The sequence below is a fragment of the Sciurus vulgaris genome (assembly GCF_902686455.1).
Source record: "Sciurus vulgaris genome assembly, chromosome: 6".
Taxonomy (NCBI): Eukaryota; Metazoa; Chordata; class Mammalia; order Rodentia; family Sciuridae; genus Sciurus; species Sciurus vulgaris.
In genome coordinates this window covers 58,264,046-58,284,584 of record NC_136466.1, presented here as the reverse complement: position 1 = coordinate 58,284,584, position 20,539 = coordinate 58,264,046, and the positions used below count along the sequence as shown (strand labels likewise).

Here is a 20,539-nt window from a genome sequence, read left to right as displayed (position 1 = left end):
ATGTGGAGAGAAAAATGAACAAAAACTAGGCATGCATAAATAACTGATGCTGTCAGGCAAAGTGTACATTAGGTTCATTATATTGCTTTCTGTGTTCAAATATTTCTTGGTGAGCACCTTTTTAAATTTTTTAAACAATGACAAAAAGGACTAATCCTTTGGATTATGAGAAGACAACCAGATAAATTCAAACTGAGGGGTACAATGCAAAGCATCTTTGCTCCACTGTTCAAAATGTAATGTCACAAAGATTAAGACAGGCTAGGAACTGCCATAGATTAAGTGACATAACCAAATGTTGGAAAAAATAAAGTACATTACTGGAACAAGTGAAATAATAGTATATCATCAATGCTAACTTTTTTAAGTGGGAGAAATGTACTATGCATACACAGAATGTCTTACTTCAAACTGATTATTATGTTGTGATGTCTATAACTTATTCTCATAACTGAAAGAAAAATATACAGAGAAAGATAAAACATTCATCAAAATATAAACAACTAGTAAAAGACTGTTATTCAAATATTTAAGGTGGATTCAAGTATTGTCAGTCTGATCCATCCATTATAAAATTTCCCAGCAATGAATGGTGATCATCACTTAGATTCATTACTTCACTAGTGAAAATTCTACCTTTTGTTTAAATGCACAAAGAATATCCTAACTGAGGCCAAGGAGATTAAGGATATTGAATAATCAAGTTAAAGTTGTGACTATCATAAACTTGACTGTAATACTGTAAGAGCATGGTTCCTGGTCATGAGGCATAATTCTGATTTCATGTATACATAAACCACCTTGTTTTACTTAAAATATCTTTCCCTGTATCTTACAGTAGACTTAAAGAATTTTATAAGAATATAAAGAATTCTTATCTTAATACTTCAAGACATAATTAGTATTGACTTGTCTGAGAAGCCTGGGGAGGAAAAAACTTGAAAAGATGATTCTTCTGTTCTGCCCTCTAGTAACAATTTAGCAGTTTCATATATGCCATCCATTCTGCATAAGTACTATTTATTATGGCAATTATTAAAGCTAGATTATGTAGCATTGTCAACCCTACCTTTATGAAAGAGGTTGTAAAAGACACATAAGTCAAGCAACAATTAAAAATGAAAAGCCATAACTTCAACTATGTATACAAGATTTTACACATCTGTAATGATCTCAAAGTTAAATTAAGTGCAAATACAGGACATAAATGAAGGGAAAAAGTAAGGAATAGAGAATATAGCACATACAATGTTGCTGAGCTAAGGCAAAATTGATACCACCAACATCACATCATAATAACCTCCAGCTTTCAATGTGAAAGAAACTACATTTTCCCAGCTCTGCATTGAGGCAAATAATGTTCTGCTTAGCATCTGGAAATATTATGCTACACAGCCTGCTAGGTTTCTGGTTTTCCAGTTAAATATTTACCCAATACCCTCTGCATTTCCCAAAATTTAATGTTGAAATATGAGTAAGGATAATGATGTTGAAAGTAAATAATGGTATTATCAGTGCTGCCCACAATATATAGTAGAATCAAAGATGAAAAACAAGATGGCTTTGTCTCTAAAAAGGGAAAAAAGACAAAAGTATAATAAAAGGTGAAAGGTAAAAAGAAAATGAATGGCTAAGTGGGGTGTGTGTATTAGTGCATGGCAAGCAGAGTGAGGTACTGAATAAAGGAAGAGAGTGCAGTAAACCCTTGAGCATGCACATGTATATAGACACACACCATGACTGAAATTGACTAAACAGAAGGAAGTGGGACTTAGGAGATAAAGGGCTTTGACTAACAGAACAAAGAAGTGTACATTTTGTTATTAGGCAATGGTAAGTAAAAGTTTTAGAGGACATTAAAAAGTGAAAACAGAAAAACATAAAACTACATATAAAATCAATAACTGAAGACATAATATCCCAAATTACTCCATTAAAGTACAGAAAGTCAATTATATGTAAAACAGTACTATAAGGTGTGGCCTGTATATATTTTATGATGGAGATTCCAATTAATATACTTCTTTGTTATAGACTTCCATCATCTTCATTCTCTAAAAGACAAGTGATCTATATTTTTACAGGATTTTTTTCATCATTTTGTATCATTTTGCCAGCTTTTTTTTTTTTTAATATTTACTTAAATTCAAAAGCTTGGGCTGGGGATGTAGCTCAGTGGCATACTAGCATGTATGAAATTCCTGGATTCAATCCCCACCACAATAAAAATAAATGAGTCCATAGTAAATTTGATAATGACAACACACTTTTGTATTTTAAGGCAACAATGCACAAATCTGACTGGCATTCTCACTCACTGGCAAAGACTAGCCTTTTTGCCTTTCATACAGAAGATCAATGTCAGAACTGGCCTGAATCATTAGTTGGACATGAATACTTTCTTTCATTCCTATAACTTTGCCTAGTCTTACGACTAGAAAACACAAACTCTATTACATAATTGGGTCCAATATTTATAATTACTGAAAGAGCGGTTAATTGATTGAAATCATACAGTAAAGTATACATATTCTACATAATAAAGAATTCTACATATATTCAGATTCTCAATTATTCTGTTTATTATGCTTACATAATACTGGAAAGAACTAGTGGACTGGTATGGTACTGGTGGTAGAAAAAACACAAAACTCAATGCAACAGAATACAGAGAATCCAGAAACAAGACTGCTCTAGTATGATTACATGCGAGATGCTTCAGATGCTTGTTTTCTCAAATAGTGTACTTATAAACTACATATACACACACTTTAAATTATACTCATTTAGAAAAGTGTTACCCTCAGGGTCTTTTTATTCATCAAGAGTCTTGAATTTTTCACCTTTTCATATTTTTCTGTATGCCAAGTTAATAATTCAGGGTGTATAAGGTAACAATATCCCTGCCTTCTAATTTATAGCTATACTATGAGTATAGCTATATACTCAAATATGAGTAGTCATATTTGACAGCAGTCTAATTCATAGGTAAGTGCAGATTGTCTACATAATATAAATTCAATGCTTACCTGAAAGTTGTTCATTAGTCCATAGGGACAAGAATTGATTTTACAAGATGAAAAGTCAAAGTTTAATTTGCAGGCTGCAGAAGTACAGTTTGTCAGCTCTGTTACAATGGTGTCATTAATATTTCCGGTGGCATCCCGAACAACACAAGAACCTGAAGCACAAGTGACAATGAGAATAATATAGCTAAAATCTATACTGATTTTAGAATTACCTATACTCAAAAAGAAATAAGAATACTGACAAGATATATGGCATATGCTGCATTTACAGTTAAGATAGCTTTACTTGGAACAAATTTGGAAAGTATCATGGTCATCAGTGTTCAAGTAATGAAATTGAACCTTTTATAAATAGTATTTATACATAAATACTTAAAAATATTACAACTGGAGTTGTAGAAAATAATACATTAGCAAAATTATCTCACAGCCTATTTGGTTAAGATGTCCTTAGGTAAATATAAAGACATTGTGCTCAACCAAATTGTTTTCCTATATTCCAAATACTTTACTTTTGAAGCGTGGTCAAAGGTGAGACCAGTAATAATAGTTTTCTGTGAGAGAAAACAATTTGAATATTACTGAATTAAAATTTTATTTAAACCTTTGTCTCAAATATGATTACCCTGAACTGGGTACAGTGGCACACACTTATAATCTCAGTGGCATAAGAAACTGAGGCAGGAGGATCACAAGTTCAAAGACAGCCTCAGCAATTTAGCAAGGCCCTAAGCAACTTAGGGAGGACCTATCTCAATATAAAAAGGGATATTTTTATAAAAGATATAAAAATATAAAATATTTTTATTTTTATAAAAATATTAAAAGTGATGTGGCTCAGTGGTTAAGCACTCCTGGGTTCAATCCCTCGTACTACACAATTCTTTATCCTTCAGTTTCTTGCTCTACCATTTGACCAACATTGCAAACCAGGTTTCCCTAGTGGTCCCTCTGAAACTCCTGGGGGATGGGGAGTCCTGTGATTCCTGTTAGCCCTATGGCAACCTATGCTTTCATGTGCTTCATGTTCCAATGTTCTGTACCTGTAATGGTTGGAGTGAAAAAAGTTCCATTGCTTTAAATCAGTTATATAATCACCGAGACAGAAACTGTCTTTACTGGTCCACCTACTAGTGAACATCAGGGAGAAGGGGCTACCTTTGTTCCAAGGGCTAGTATACACAGTATGAGATAAATACAAGGGCTAGTAGCAGTTTTAGGGGGTCAGGTAAAAAAAGAAAATGTTCATCTATGGTAAAAAATTACTTAAGTTGAAACAAGCAGTTATATCATTCTTTAAAACTAAATTTATTAAGCTAGCTTACATATAATGGAAATAAGCATGCTTGGAACTTTAAGGAAAACAAATCTTGCTGTGTGTGTGTGCGCGCGTGCACGCATGCATGTCTATACAGAGAGACATGTCTTATCTATCAATCTATATGAATATATGAATTCATTTTTTTCAAAATGAAATTCAGAGATTTAGGGATTGTTAATGATAAATGAAATCCAAAATTCTTAAATGCCAATTCAGCCCACAGCCCACCATGATAATGATTAAGCATTTCTAACTTTAGTTTCAAAGTTATATTAAAGTAAATAACAAAGTTTGTAAATATAGTTGTTGTTATGTCACAATATATCAGTAACATAAGGCAAAATTAAAATATTCTTACTGAAATATAATGAAAACTTCATATTATAAAGTCAATCAGTTTGGAGTTTCTGTTGTTTTTATTCCCCCTGATGCTGGGAATTGAACTCAAGACCTCATCCACACTAAGCATGCACTATACCACTGAGCCATATCCTAAACTTGAATATAAAATGTCACCACTAGTTTTCCTAGAACTGTTTTAGAGTTATAACACGCAATTCTTTTTATTGAAATACTTCTGAATTAGAAGTTAGAAAATATGAAAATATTTATACTATGTATTATGAAACTTGACACATAAAAAATAGAAGGTTATTTACCTACAGATACTGCAATTCCTATGTAAACCACTGTAGTAATTAAAATGGCTAAGAGTGTTCCTTTGGGAATGGCTGACTGAGGATCCTAGAAGACAATAATAATTTTTTAAAATTTATCTTTTAAAATACATATACCAATTTTTTTAAATGTATGATACTGTATTTTAAAATACTTACTGCAAGGTCACCTGAGATGTTTGCTCCAGCTAAAATACCAGTTGCAGCAGGAAAAAAGATGGCAAATACAGAAAAGAAAGTCTCTTCATCTCGAAAATCTGGTCCAAAGTTTTCATTAAATATTTCAGCTTCAGAGAACAAAATATTTTTGGAAAATAAATGATAGCAGATTAGACAATAATATTTTATGGTCAAAAGTAAAACTGGTACATATGATCCCCAACTTTTCTTTAAGAAACTGGCAGTTTATGTATATTTCCCAATTCAAGTATTAGTGTTCCTCTGTTCTTGTATGAGGGAATTATGTACACTCAAAATGATGATGTGACTTGAGTCATGTCCTACTTTTATATACCTTACCAATAATTTTTTAAGAGTCTCTGACTTGTTATCACTAGTCAAAATACAAAATCAAAGTGTGGAGAACTCCTCCTTCTCAGAGGTCAAAGAAACATGCAAGAAAGTAAGGAAAAAAAATAAATTTCATACTAATCTGGAATCAGTACCCCTGCCCCTTACTTTCAACTTATGTAAGCATCTGTGTGGGTTTGGGTCCATATCTTTATCTATTTTGTAGTGGTGACCTGTGCCAGATAATTTAGCTAAGGTACCTTAAGTAAAGGTTCTTTTTTATTTTTTAATTTATTTTTATTGTAAACAAATGGGATACATGTTGTTTGTACATGGAGTAACAGCATACCATTTGCATAATCATACATTTACATAGGATAATGATGTTTGATTCATTCTGTTATTTTTTTTCCTTCCACCCACCCCTCTTTTCCCTGTAGTCCCTCCTTCCTCCATTCTTGCCCCCCTCCAACCCCCCCATTATGTGTCATCATCCGCTTATCAGTGAGGTCACTCGTCCTTCAGTTTTTTTGAGATTGGCTTATCTCACTTAGCATGATATTCTCCAATTTCATCCATTTGCCTGAAAATGCCATAATTTTATTATTCTTTATAGCTGAGTAATATTCCATTGTATATATATACCACAGTTTCTTTATCCATTCAGCAATTGAAAGACATCTAGGTTGGTTCCACAGTCTGGCTATTGTGAATTGAGCAGCTATGAACATTGATGTGGCTGTATCTCTGTAGTATGCTGATTTTAAGTCCTTTGGGTATAGGCTGAGTAGTGGGATAGCTGGGTCAAATGGTGGGTCCATTTCAAGTTTTCTAAGGAATCTTCACACTGCTTTCCAGAGTGTCTGCACTAATTTGCATCCCCACCAGCAATGTATGAGTGTACCTTTTTCCCCACATCCTCTCCAACACCTATTGTTGCTTGTATTCTTGATAATCACCATTCTAATTGGGGTGAGATGGAATCTTAGTGTAGTTTTGATTTGCATTTCTCTTATTACTAAAGATGGTGAACATTTTTTCATATGTTTGTTGATTGCTTGTAGATCTTCTGTGAAGTGTCTGCTCATATCCTTAGCCCATTTGTTGATTGAGTTATTTGTATTCTTGGTGTAGAGTTTTTTGAGTTCTTTACATATTCTGGAAATTAGTGCTCTATCTAAGTATGAGTGACAAAGATATTCTCCCACTCTGTAGGCTCTCTCTTCGCATTGCTGATAGTTTCCTTTGCTGAGAGAAAACTATTTAGTTTGAATCTACCCCAGTTATTGAGTCTTACTTTTATTTCTTGTGTTATGGGAGTCCTGTTAAGGAAGTCTGATCCTAAGCCAACAAGTTAAGTTTGGACCTACTTTTTCTTCAATAAGATGAAGGGTCTCTGGTCTGATTTCAAGGTCCTTGATCCATTGTGAGTTCAGTTTTGTGCAGGGTGAGAGATAGGGGTTTAATTTCATTCTGTTGCATATGGATTTCCAGTTTTCCCAGCACCATTTGTTGAAGAGGCTATCTTTTCTCCATTGCATATTTTTGGCACCTTTGTCTAGTATTAGAAAATTGTTTTTATTTGGGTTTGTGTCCGTGTCCTCTATTCTGTACCATTGATCTACCTTTCTATTTTGGTACCAATACTATGCCGTTTTTGTTACTATTGCTTTGTAGTAGAGTTGAAGATCTGGTATTGCAATACCCCCTGTTTCACTCTTCCTGCTAAGGATTGCTTTAGCTATTCTGGGTTTCTTATTCTTCCAGATGAATTTCATGATTGCTTGCTCTATTTCTGTAAGGTACATCATTGGGATTTTATTTGAAATTGTGTTAAATCTGTATAGCACTTTTGGTAGTATGGCCATTTTGACAATATTAATTCTGCCTATCCAAGAACATGGGAGATCTTTCCATCTTCTAAGGTCTTCCTCAAATTCTTTCTTCAGTGTTTTGTAGTTTTCATTGTAGAGATCTTTTACCTCTTTGGTTAGATTGATACCCAGGTATTTTATTTTTTTTGAGGCTATTGCAAATGGAGTTGTTTTCCTCATTTTTCTTTCAGATGTTTCGTCACTTGTGTATAAAAATGCTTTAGATTTATGCATGTTGATTTTGTAGCCTGCTATTTTGCTGAATTCATTGATGAGGTCTAGAAGTTTTCTGGAGGAGCTTTTTGGATCCTCTAAATATAGAATCATGTCATCAGCAAATAGTGACAGCTTAAGTTCCTCTTTTCCTATTCGTATCCCTTTAATTTCTTTAGTCTGCCTAATTGCTCTGGCTAGAGTTTCGAGGACAATGTTGAATAGAAGTGGTGAAAGAGGATATCCCTGGCTTGTTCCCATTTTTAAAGGGAATTGTTTCGGTTTTTCTCCATTAAAAATGATGTTGGGGGCTGGGGAGATAGCTCAGTTGGTAGAGTGCTTGCCTTGCAAGCTACAAGGCCCTGGGTTCGATCCCCAGCGACGCAAAAAAAAAAAAAAAAAAAAAAAAAAAAAAAAAAAAAAAAAAAAAGAAAAAATGATGTTGGCCATGGGCTTAGCATAAACAGTCTTTACAATGTTCAGGTATGTTCCTACTATCTCTATTTTTTCTAGTGTTTTGAGCATGAAGGGGTGTTGTATTTTGTTGAATGCTTTTTCTGCGTCAATTGAAACAACCATATTAACAAAAAAGGTTCTTTTTGTTTCAACAATAATTAAAGTTTCAGCTAGTCCTACACTTTCTATTCTGAAAGACAGGCACTGACACTAAAACAACCACTTAACTGCCATTTTCATTATTTGAGTATCACGTGCCAGGTTCTCTACTGAAGTTATTTAGTACCTCAAAATGTTTATAGATACAACATAAGCTAGATACAGTGTATGCATTTATGAAACTTTAAAGTCTTAATGGAAAGGGAGCTACAAGATAATAAACAGGTCATTATAAACCCGAAGGTAGAAAAAGTTTAGATATTCTGAGAAACTACAATGTAAAGTTCTTATAGTAAAGGGGAAAATGAAATGAGATTTAGAGACATCAGTAGGGGTCAGATTATGAAAAATTTTATAGAAATTTAAATTTTATCCTAAATAAAATGGAAAGCCAGGGTAAGGCCAGAAACACACAAATGGCATGAGTTCGATTAAGGTGTGTGGATGGTGTGCCAACAATGGACTGAAGGGGTCAATATCTGAAGTAGAGAGAGACCAATTAGGAGGCTGCTTCAGTGGTTCAATCTACAGGTGAGAATAACACACTAATTAGAAGGATCAGAAATTAAGGCAAGCAGGAAGAAAAGAGGAAGCACTGGTTTCTTGCACTTGCTGACATGGAAAAGTCTGAAAGGAATAAGCAGAAAAGATACCAAATAAACAGTCAATTTTTACATATGTGTGTACTTAACAGGAGAGATTCAGGAATAGTCATTTTGATTTATGAAAATAGATACCAGTAAAAGAAAGAAACAGCTGAAAGGCCAGGACCATACTCTGTGCAACTCTGCATTTAAGAACAGGAAGAGCTGGGTGCAGTGGTAGACACTTGTAATCCCAGTGACTAGGGAGGCTGAGACAGGAAGATTGTGAGTTTGAGACCAGCCTCAGTAATTTAGGTCCTAACCTACTTAGAGAGATCCTATCTCAAAATAAAATATAAAAATTGCTTGGGATGTGGCTCAGTGGGTAAAAGTCCCTGGGTTCAATCCCTGGTACATACAAACAAATAAACAAAGGGCAGGAAGAACAGGGTAACAGGAGGAGACACAGTGACCAATGAGTTAGGTAAAATACCAGCGGTCTTTGACATCAAACAAAACAAGAAAGTATTTCAAGAACAACTAAGAGAAATGCTGCTGAGGCAAAAAAAATAAGAAAATTGTACACTGAATCTAGAACATGTGATATTAACAGAAGAACAGAGAAGGGTTTAAAAAATTGATTTGGTCTTATATGAACTAGACCAAGCACAGTCTCAAACTACCACTTACTTGTTACAAGGAAGAAAATGATGACTTCACAACACAAAAACCTTCCAGATTATCAACTTGACAGAATAATCAAAACCAATACCATCAGAAATGGAAAAAACTGATAACATGCACACCTCCTGATGTGTTGCACTAAGGAGGATGCATCATTCATTGGGTGCACCTGGCAAAAATGAATAACCTGAATCCACTGAAATAAGCCAGACAAACCCAACTGCAATATAAATGCCCTGTACTTTCAAAAATGTCAACACTACAAAGATAAAGGCAGGCTAAGGAGACTGAAGATTATGTGAAGACAACCACTTATGGGGGGGAAAAAACAAAAAAAGAGGAAAGGAAAGTAAAAGACATGGCAGCTGAATGCAACACAGCAACACATGATCATGGAGAGGAAAAATAAAAGTTCTATAAAGATCTTTAGAGACATTTGGGAAGAAAATCTGGATATAGACTATATATGTCAGATATCAGTATTGTGCCAAAAATAAATTTCCTGAATTACTCTTTTCCTTACTAGATATAAGCTGAAGTATTTAGAGGTAAGATGATATTACTGCAACTTCTCTCAAAAGAAGGCAATCACAGTAATAATTTGGTATATAAAATATGTAGTAAATATGTTACTACCTATTTTACATATAATAAAATAAATGTGGAAAAAAGATAAGAATAAAAGTGTTCATCATTGAATCCAGGTGAAAGGTATAAAGAATTCATTCTATTATTTTTGCAAGTTTTCTACAGGTTTGTCTTTTTTTTTGAAATAACAAGGAATAAGTGGGAAGCGAAGATGTGAGAAATTTGTATATGAGTGGTAATTAGAAAAGTGAGGCTATAACAAGAGGGACTAAAAGATAACATTTTCAAGGATGAGAATTACTAGAGAAAGCTTATTATACAGAGGCAGAAGTTTTGATTCAGGGAAATAAGTATATTATCAAAAGATAAAAGAACGCCTTGGAGAAAGTAAAAGAAACAGGATCCAGAAAACAGAAGAGGTACTATTCCTTGGCAAAAGGAGGGCAGAAAGGAAAAGGGCAAGAGGATAACATGAATATCACTACATCACTTTTAGGTGATCATGTGGACTCAAGAGCTCATTAGCATAAGCTGTATATTGCTGACATTACCACAGTATAATGAGGAGGAAAGCCAACGCAGTATCAACCACCAAAAGGAAAAATCATGTGACAAAGTATTTAGGTTTATTAACCTTGGACTAATGTAAGCCCAAACGTGCTACTTGAATACAATATACACTGCTAATATACCATGTAACTATTTGCCACTTTTACAAGTTGTCAGAGATCTGAAGAAAAGGAAACAAAAAGTATGGCTTAGAAGATATTTGCAGATTTTTAAATCAAATAAGAAAATGTACTTACTTATTGAGAATATCTTTAGAAGCAACCATCCACTGTAATTTTTAACACATTTTTAGAAAGAAAAATGGCAAACAATTGTACACCCAAAATATGTGATATAAAAAAAAAAAAAATGAAGTGAAAAAAACCTCTCACTACTAGAAAAAAATCTAATATATTTAAAAGAGCACAAAATTTAGAAAAATTATCTAATTGATGTTACTAACTTTCATTTCCGGCATGCCTCTTCCACTAACTTAGGAAAAAATTTAAAGCCCAGTTTGAATTAGTCATACACACTAACAATCAGAACAGAAACCACAACAGTCACAAATATTGGATGTCCCTAGTTGAGGTAAAAGCCTAGAAACAATGTGTATCAGAAAACTGCTCAGCCAACTAAGTTAGTGTTAGGTACAAGTCATACAAGTACTATGTTCTAGTCAGTAACAAAATTAGGGAGCTTACAATAGATTATAAACCAACAAGATCTCTAAGCTCCAATTTAGTTAGCCGATTTTATCTATCTATCTATCTAATTTGGGTTCCAGTAAGGCTTTTTGAAGGAAGAAGTGCATTGATTCATATTCTGTATGTTTTCACAGATCTGCATGAGTAGTTCTGGGGAAAACAACTCAGGGAAACTGAACAAGGTCTTTGCTTCTAAGGTTTAAAAATGAGGGTTTTAGCCAACTAGAGATAAGCCTCTTGGATACTACAGCAACTAATCTTTCCTACTACCTTAGAGACAGGTCCGGAGTTAATTAGGTCAACAGAGGATGGAGAGGACACTGATATCGTGTTAGGAAAGAATAAAGTACTAGACAAGTTTATGTCACCAGCAGTTAAAAATAAAAAGTTTATAAAATATAAAAATTAAGAAAAATTCTCACATAATTAATATAAATTGCAGGGAAACTTAAATAGCACTTATACCAAGAAACCAAGATATTTTAGTTGCTTTCACAATCTTACGCACTTTTAAACTGCTGTGTTTGTAAATAGGTGCCAAATAATGAGATTTTGGTCAACAATGGAACACAAACAGGACAATGGTTCCATAAGATTATGTTGCCTACCAACTCAGTATGTACTTTAATTATATTTTGATATCTGCACAACAATGAATTCAATTCACAACAAATTGAATGCATGCAATTGACTTACATGTCAATGAATGATATGTTTCTCACAAAGTGTTCCCATGTTAAGGGACACATAAGTTTACATCTAACATAATGAAAAGTTAGGCAGGGGGATGTGGCTCAGTGGTAGAGCACTTGGGTTTGATCCCTAGTGCTACAGAAAAAGAAAAAGTCATGTTAGTTACAAATTGCCTTGAAAGTAGATATCAAAAGCACCTTTTCTCAGTACATCTACATTCTATCACCTTTTGTTGCTAATGCTGAAAAATAAAAGATGTAAATGAAAGTGATTTTATTCCAATTGTACAGACTACATGAAGGGGACAAAAAATGAATTAAGAATGAGTGTGAATCAACAGACCAAACTCAAGTTACATTACAAAATACTTAAAGTGTCTTAAATTTATTTAACAGTAGAATGCTATAATACACATCCTTTAAAAAAGCAGTCAATCTTTTTAACTTACATTTATAACCAAAGAATCCTTTGGGCTTCTTGCTCTCCAATGAGATAAATGTTCCTATGACGAAGTCAGCAATGGCAAGAAGTAGAATCACCAAAAGAACAATCTGAGCCTGTAATTTTAAACATTAAAAATCAAATGAAGTATCTCGTGTCTATATTTTCAGGGTGTTCCACTAGAATATATCTTTCATTAGGCAAAGAATTTTTTGTTCTATTTTGTCTGCTTCCCCAGTGCCTCAGAGTGCCAACCACAAAGTATGTGCTCAATAAGCTTTCGTTAAATGAATAAATGGCTCTTTAAAAAACTGTTTCAGAATATTCAATATACTTGATGTTAGTGGACAGCAAAAGTAGGATTATGCTATACATATCAAACTCTAAAGCACTAAAAATTTTACACACTGTAGGCTTTACCCCCTATGTAATTCTTTCTTGCTTCCTTCAGCTTTGGATGACATTCTTTAAATGAAGAACAAATTTAACATACAAGTTTTATACCAGATCCAAACATATGTTAAATATGTGACTTCTATAGGAAAAGAAGAAAAAAGTAGACAATGTAGAGAATATGGAGGAGGAGAACTCAAGAGGCAATAAAACTTGAAGGAAAGAATTTTTCTCCAATTTTAACTGCCAATAAAACTGAACAAATACTCATAGAAAAGTATGTTATCAGCTGGGCACAGTGGTGCACACCTATAATCCCAGGTGCTCAGGAGGCTGAGGCAGGAGAACCACTAATTCACAGCTAGTCTAAGCAACTTAGTGAGACGCTATCTCAAAATAAAATATAAACAGGGCTAGGGGTGTGGTTCATTGGTAAAGCATGTCTGGGTTCAATCCCTGGTACAAAAACAAAATAAAACTACATTACCAGTGGGAACAAGAACTACTTATATGCTAATCAAGTCCTATGTAGAAAGAAATACTATTCCTTTCAATAAAGTCAATGTGTTAAAAGTACAAATAAATGAGGGGTTGGGAGTATAGCTCAGTATTAGAGCACCTGCTTAGCCTGAACAAGTCCCTGGATTTGATTCCCAGCACTAAAATATATAATTATACAGATAAGATTTAATTTTATTGTAGTATGACTTAAATGCTTAGAAAAAATATTCTTTCACTTCTCTAATTTTCAGTTCAGTAAATATTATCACTTACAGAACAAATATACAACTTTTACAGAATCTATAAAAGTAAACATGAAAAACTTGGAACTTTTGAGTTCCTGAACATCTTTGTGGATATCCACAACTCAGGAAACTAGAATAGTACTATAACCTATCTAATCCTCAAAGATCCAGTAACATTTCTGTATGCTTTACTATTAAGTTTAATGTGTGACTTCAGTAACACTGGCACTAGTTGATTTCTGAAGATTCCAATAGCAAGGAGTAAGAATAGCTTCTCTAATCTGATGTGGACACTTTCTAGTCATTGCCCCAGGTTTATTGTTAAACTGAACCTTTAAATAAATTATAAAAGTCATTTATTAAACTGAGGTTACCTGATATTGACCTGAATATTTCCATGTAAATAAGACTGAAACATAAGTGAGGAAGTAAGAAGTTCAAAACTTAGGACAAAATGAAATAAAATAAAACATAAAATGGGCTGGGAATGCAGTTTAGTGGTATAGTGTATCATGCTTATTATGTATGAAGCCCTAGGTTCAATTTTCAACACCACAAACAACCACAAATTCTTTCAAAGTGTTGTATTTAACTGAATCCTAAACCGGTTATCCTCAAATATGCCCCCACCTTAGCTAGGGAATTTCTTTATACATAAACTTTTGTGAAAATGGCCAGATAGGTACCACGAGAATCTGAAAATATTTCTACACTTTAGAGAATTCTCAACACAACCTCTAAGCCAGATGTGCTGGTGGTGCACACCAGTAATTCTGGCTGCTCAAGAGGCTGAGACAGAAAGAACATGAGTTCAAGGCCAGCCTCAGCAACTTAGCAAGGCCCCAAGCAATTTAACAAGAGCCCATCTCGAAATCAAATAAAAAAAGAGTTGGGATGTGGTTTGGTACCTAGGCACCTCTGGGTTCAATCCTTGGTCCAAAACAAAAAGCAACAAAAAAAGACAACCTCTAAAAGTTTGCATACTAAACATATATAGATACCCTTAACATGACTTACTTTTGCTTCCCACTCCATTCCAGCTACTGAGATTCCTAGAAGAATCACCACTGTAATGGCTCCAATAATTCGGATATCATTGATTTCATCTATCATAAGTATAGAATGTTCCTAGAAAAGAAAATTATAATGAGCAACATTGCCTTACATGTAGATGGTGAATAAAAGCTTATTAAACAAATCGATGAGAGACCTAAGGAAAGGAATGAATTACTGCTAAGATGTCATTTAAGCATCTGATGATCTAATATCAAATGTATGATTAAATTATTAATACTTGAATATCTGATATAGATTCAATGATCCAAAAAACCAAATATTGACTAAGTGATCTGCTAATTAGATTTTTTAAATGACATAGCAGAGATATAGTTCATATTCAATCTCACTAGGGAACTCATACTTTTGATGGTCTTTTATGCTGTGTGAGGAAAAGAGATGAACACTTCTTCATGTAGTTGTGAAAACCACATATTATTCCCATTATACAAGCAAAAATTATTTGAATTTAATATTCATACATTTTTTTAAAAGTTTCCCTGTAGATTAAAATAAAAAACTATGATAACTTAATTAACCTAATAGCTAAGTATGAATTACCACTTCTCAAATAGGTTATAAAAAAGACTTAAATACCCAAAATATCTGTTTATTTTGATAACTTAGAATGACATTATGATTGAAAAAAATTATAAAAGATTATAATTTTCCTATGAAGTTGCTTTTTAAAAAAAGCCTTCTTATTAAAGCTTCTTTAAAAACTCCTTCATAAAAATCAACAAGGGAAAAATCTGTTTGAATTTCAGATAGATGAGCTTAATATAAAAATTAGGGACAAATATATCCCAGGCTCCAAAGAGATTTTTGCCAACCAAAGGCATAATAAGTGTTACTACTGAACCAATAAAACAGAAAAAAAATTTCAACTTTTTTTAAAGGACCCCATTTGATTTCATAAAATGTTACCTATTTTTTTTACTTTGTGAAAAAAATTTAGCTATAGAGTTTTAAATTTTAGTTTGATATAACTTAACTTAATCTGCAATTTCCTATAGCATCTGGATAATCACACCTGAGAATTACCTATAGAAGAAAAAAAATGATAGGAGGGCAAATATGTATCTACTGGGTCTGTTTTTACATTTTAGATTCATGGTCCATGAGTACAACAGAATAACAATATTTTATATATTAAATCAATTTATATATTTGTTTCAATTTTGGTTGGATCTAACTTTTCACAAACAAAATCATTTCTAAACTCTAATTAAATACTCTGATATTTAATTTATTTTCACAAGATAAACCTTAAACTGAGTGGAAAATAAGAACATAAACTAAATTAAAACATTGAAAGATTATGAACTTCAATGACTATATTGCTTCCTTACTTTATAGCCTTTCTTTTCTCCATCTTGTTGGCTTATGTAGGCAGAAGTCAATGCAATGTAGTGTCAGTCTTTTTCAGATTTTATGCTTTCTAATTTGCCATAAACAACTGTAGAAAAACACCTACAACCTAACATAAACACTACATGTGTCATTGGAGGTTATACTCAGTTAATAACATAAAGGAATCCTACTTCATTCTTATTTCTTTAATGGCACATATTTCCATAACTTTTCAAACAAATTCTCTTCTGAACTCCAGAGCACTACTATTGACTGCCTTCTCACCAGTGCTATCTGGATATTTAGATACCAGCTCTATTTGGTTCCTCAAATTAGCACATCCAAAATTAGGTTGTCCTGTATTCTCTGTCTCACAGTGAGTGGATGGCATTACCTTCCAACTAAATCCATTAGTCAGAAATCTGTGTATAAACCTGAAATTCTCATTTATCTTTCTTGAATTTCCCACATTGCATTAATCATGAAGTCCTCACTCAACTACATTAAAATATCTCAAGATCACCTTCATCTCTCCAACCCCACTGGTCATTATTACAATAAAAGTCACCATCTCCACTCCCAGGACAGCTACAATAAACTTTGAAATGGTCTCCATTCCAACCTGTGATCCTTCAAATCCATTCTCCATACTGTGGTCAGATATTTCTCTAGGCCCCAAATCTAATCTTAAGGCCCACTTTAAGACAAACAAGACTCTTCTTGATTTGATCCTTTGACTTAAATGTCTTGCCACTTTGTGCTTCGACCACAGTGAAATATTTAGTTTAACAAACCATACTCAACATTCTCCAGGTCTTTGTTTCCTTTTCTTCCCTGTTCCCTCATACCAGACCTTACCTTTCCTATTTGCCTGCAAATGCTAACTATCTCCCTCTAAGAACCTTTCTCAATACTTCTACTATGCCTATTCCCAGAGGATCATGTAAATGCACCCCCTTGCCCCCAATTTGGGTTGCCAATGCCTCCTACAGTATTCCACAGCTGGCATTCTATAATAATTTTTTTCTTTGTCTATCTCTCATACTAAATTTCTTGAAGGGTGAGTTTCTAGGTTATTACATCACAACCTTACTAATTCCTAACGTGATGAGGGGCACACAGCACTCAATAAAGACTTTGCAAATGGATGACCAAAAGAAAGGTGAATTACCTTAAGCAACTCTACCACAGTTTCTGCAAATCCAACCACATACATAGCAACAGCAACAGCATTGGCAAAAGCAAATATCAGGCCAATTGCACCACCAAACTCTGGCCCTAGACTTCTTGATATTAAGTAATATGCTCCCCCTAAGGAAAAGAAAAGAAAGAAAGTTAGGATTTAAAATGTCAACCAAACCTTTTAAATACATGAAGAATTCACAAAGCAGATGCCTCTAGTAAGCACAGCAGTTGAATTAACAAATGGGTGAATATATTTTCAGGAACACTCAAAGAATTCTTCACAATCCACTTCACTCATTAAAAATCCCCCAAATTAGAAGAATTCTCCCACACCAAATATAAAATCATCCTATTTTAAGTCTCCACTCTCTCTTTTCAAGCTTAAATTAAAATGGGCAACAGCCTTCTCCCCATATTCATAGATATCAAAATCATTTTCCAATGATTTTCCAAGTAATATATTAACTTAAAAAAACACAGTTGACATGATTTCAATTGCTTAACTATTATGACCATTTGTACATGGTGTGACTATCAAGGCAAAAACAAAAGAAGCCGCATAACAAACTGCAAAGAAAAGCATATAATGGCATCCCAAAGAAGTAATTTGTACTCTAGTAAATTCTGCCTAAAAGCATAAACAAGACACTACATGTACTATCACAAAGCAAGTATCTTTCTAATCTAAAATAAGGAGTACTATGATTTGGAGTCAATCTAATGTATTCCTGAAATCTCTAAAGAACTCTTCTTAAATTCTGGTTTAAATCTGGTCTCCAGGTCATAACCAAATTATTAGTGTTAATTATTCTGAAGCTTCATAATATAATTCCTGTATACTAAAGAAAGGCTTAATTTTAAGACCATTTAATGAAATGCTATTAAAAAGAGGAATATTTGTTTCTATTATTCACCCAGTATAAAGATGATAAATAGAAACAACAAAATTCTACCATTTGATAAAATACTTAAAATATAAATTTCATTTTGGAAATACCTGTAACAAGTTTTACAGTTGATTTCTATTTATTCGCTCAAAATATTCTACACTTTAAATCTATCCAACCAAAATTTCCTTAGGTACCCTTTTTACCAATTACTTATAGAAATCCTAAAGGAAAAAAAAAAATAGCAATCTGATAATTTAATGTCTCATAATTTGGAATGAAAATGACTTAAAAATCTTCCCAGAAATATTTCTGAACACTAAAATGTCCAATAAATTTATATAATAATAATTTTTAAGTAAAATTAAGATCTTATAAATCATAAAGATTTAAATCACATGAAAATTAACCACAAGGAAAATCCCTGGAATATATTATGTCATAGCCTATAAACATGTATGCTTTCAAAATTAATAGTTTTTTCCTTACTCTCAATACCAAAAATGAATTGACAAGTGTTATTCTGATTTTATAAACAAAAAAATTAAGTCACAAAGAAAGGCTAATTGCAATCACTTAACCATTTATGTGTTTCCATAGTTAAAAAAATAAACTTTAGAATGAGAACTATCACCAACAAGAATTCATTTGTTATGTGCTCTAGAATCTTGATTATATGAAATGTCAATTCTGACATTCCAAAATGACTTCAAAATCTTCCACAAACCTAAAAATTAAAACCCAGTTTGTTACTTGAGAGAGAGAGAAAGAAAAAGATAAAAGCATCTATTTATCCTCTTCTATTTTTACTCCTGATAAGCAAAAGTTCTATCCTCTAGTCCTCTCCATTTCCATTCTTGCTTCCTAAAGGTAATGTGATTTATGAATTGCTTCCCTCCTTCTTCTACTAGAATTACCCATTCTAGTAAAGTACTATCTTTGTCTTCATTTTATCTATGAGAAATAAGGCTTAGAAAAGTTAAGTAGCTTGGTCAAGGACGTAACTTTGGGTGCTTACCCAATACAATATTTATAATGAAATCTTGAAACTCAGTCTGTTATGGAAAATGCTAAAGAGTATAATAAAGAACTATGTTCAATTAACAGGCATCAAAACAAAAATTAACTACTTTCTTTCAAAAAAATAACCTATTGCTCAAACAACCACAGAAGTCAATATTGGGGAAAAATCCTCATGAGGTCTCATAATCTAGCCATAAACAACCTCAATTCCCAAGTATAGAAAATGTATTCATTGGGAGTGCAAGTGTGCAATGACTTGGGAGACCGAGGCAGGAGAATCTAGAGTTCAAAGCCAGCCTCAGCAATTTAGCAAGGCCCTAAGCAACTTAACAAGACCCTATCTCTAAATAAAATTTAAAAAGGGACTGGTGATGTACTTCAATGCTTAAGTATGGGGAAAAAAAAAAAAAGAAAGTAAAAAATAATAAGATGTCAGAAATGATATGTAGTGATAATACCACACTGAGTTCTCTTATTATTCTGTATGGATTTACAGATCTGTAGCTCTTAATAAATCCCAAATCAGAGCTGGGTTTGTGGCTCAGCAGTAGGGTGCTCACCTAGCATGCGTGAGGCCCTGGGTTTGATCCTCTGCACCACATAAAAATAAAGGTATTGTGTCCACCTATAACTAAATATATATATATATTTATGAATATATATGAATTATGAAAATATATATATATATATATGAATCCCACATCAACCATAAATTCTAACTAGGTTAATCAAAGGCCTAAGAATTAGTGTTAACAAATAAATTTCATAAAACTGAAATGATATAGAAAGCATTGTTGACCATAGCAGAATTTCATTGTACAAGATCCTTAAATATCTGTATTATGTAACACACGTCTAATAACCTGGTGGTTAAATGAGAGATCATTAAGTAAAAAAATCTAAAAACTAATTATAAAGCTCCTAGAAGAACATGTAGTTAACTTTATGACCTTAGGAGAGGTAGAGATTTCACCAAATGAAATAAAAGACATGGATAAATCTACCATAAAAAAAAAAAAGGAAAAACTGGACTTCGTCAAAGTAGTAAACTTCTGTTTTGCAAAGATGATCAAGAAACTGTCAAGGCAGACCACTAACTGGGAAAAATGACATATAATACAACACATGACATGGTGCTGTGGACGTACTGTGTTAGATCTCTTGCCTAACACACACAAAGTCCTGGTTTTGATCCCTAGCACTGCAAAAGAAAAACTGAGGAGGAGTATGGGGGTAGGAAGGATAGCAAAATGAATCAGACATTATTACCCCACATATAACTATATGACTGATGGTACTCTACATCAGTTATAATGAGAAATTATACCCCATTATATATGATGTATCAAAGTGCACTCTACTGTCATATATGTCTCATTAAAACAAATTTTTAAAAAGGCAATTAAATCTA

The 20,539-nt window shown here is 33.1% G+C and overlaps 1 protein-coding gene across 2 annotated transcripts in view; it reads right to left on the bottom strand.

Moving 5' to 3' along the window:
- The window catches only part of SLC12A2 (solute carrier family 12 member 2), a 102,223-nt gene that overhangs the window by 43,770 nt on the left and 37,914 nt on the right, over positions 1 to 20,539 (bottom strand). For both annotated transcript variants that reach the window (XM_079143449.1, XM_079143448.1), the window contains exons 5-10: positions 17,205 to 17,344; positions 14,642 to 14,752; positions 12,493 to 12,601; positions 5,187 to 5,314; positions 5,010 to 5,094; positions 3,030 to 3,181 (exon numbers count right to left, since the gene is read on the bottom strand). In XM_079143449.1, coding sequence (XP_078999575.1) covers positions 3,030 to 3,181; positions 5,010 to 5,094; positions 5,187 to 5,314; positions 12,493 to 12,601; positions 14,642 to 14,752; positions 17,205 to 17,344 — 725 coding nt within the window. The remainder of the gene's footprint in view (positions 1 to 3,029; positions 3,182 to 5,009; positions 5,095 to 5,186; positions 5,315 to 12,492; positions 12,602 to 14,641; positions 14,753 to 17,204; positions 17,345 to 20,539) is intronic.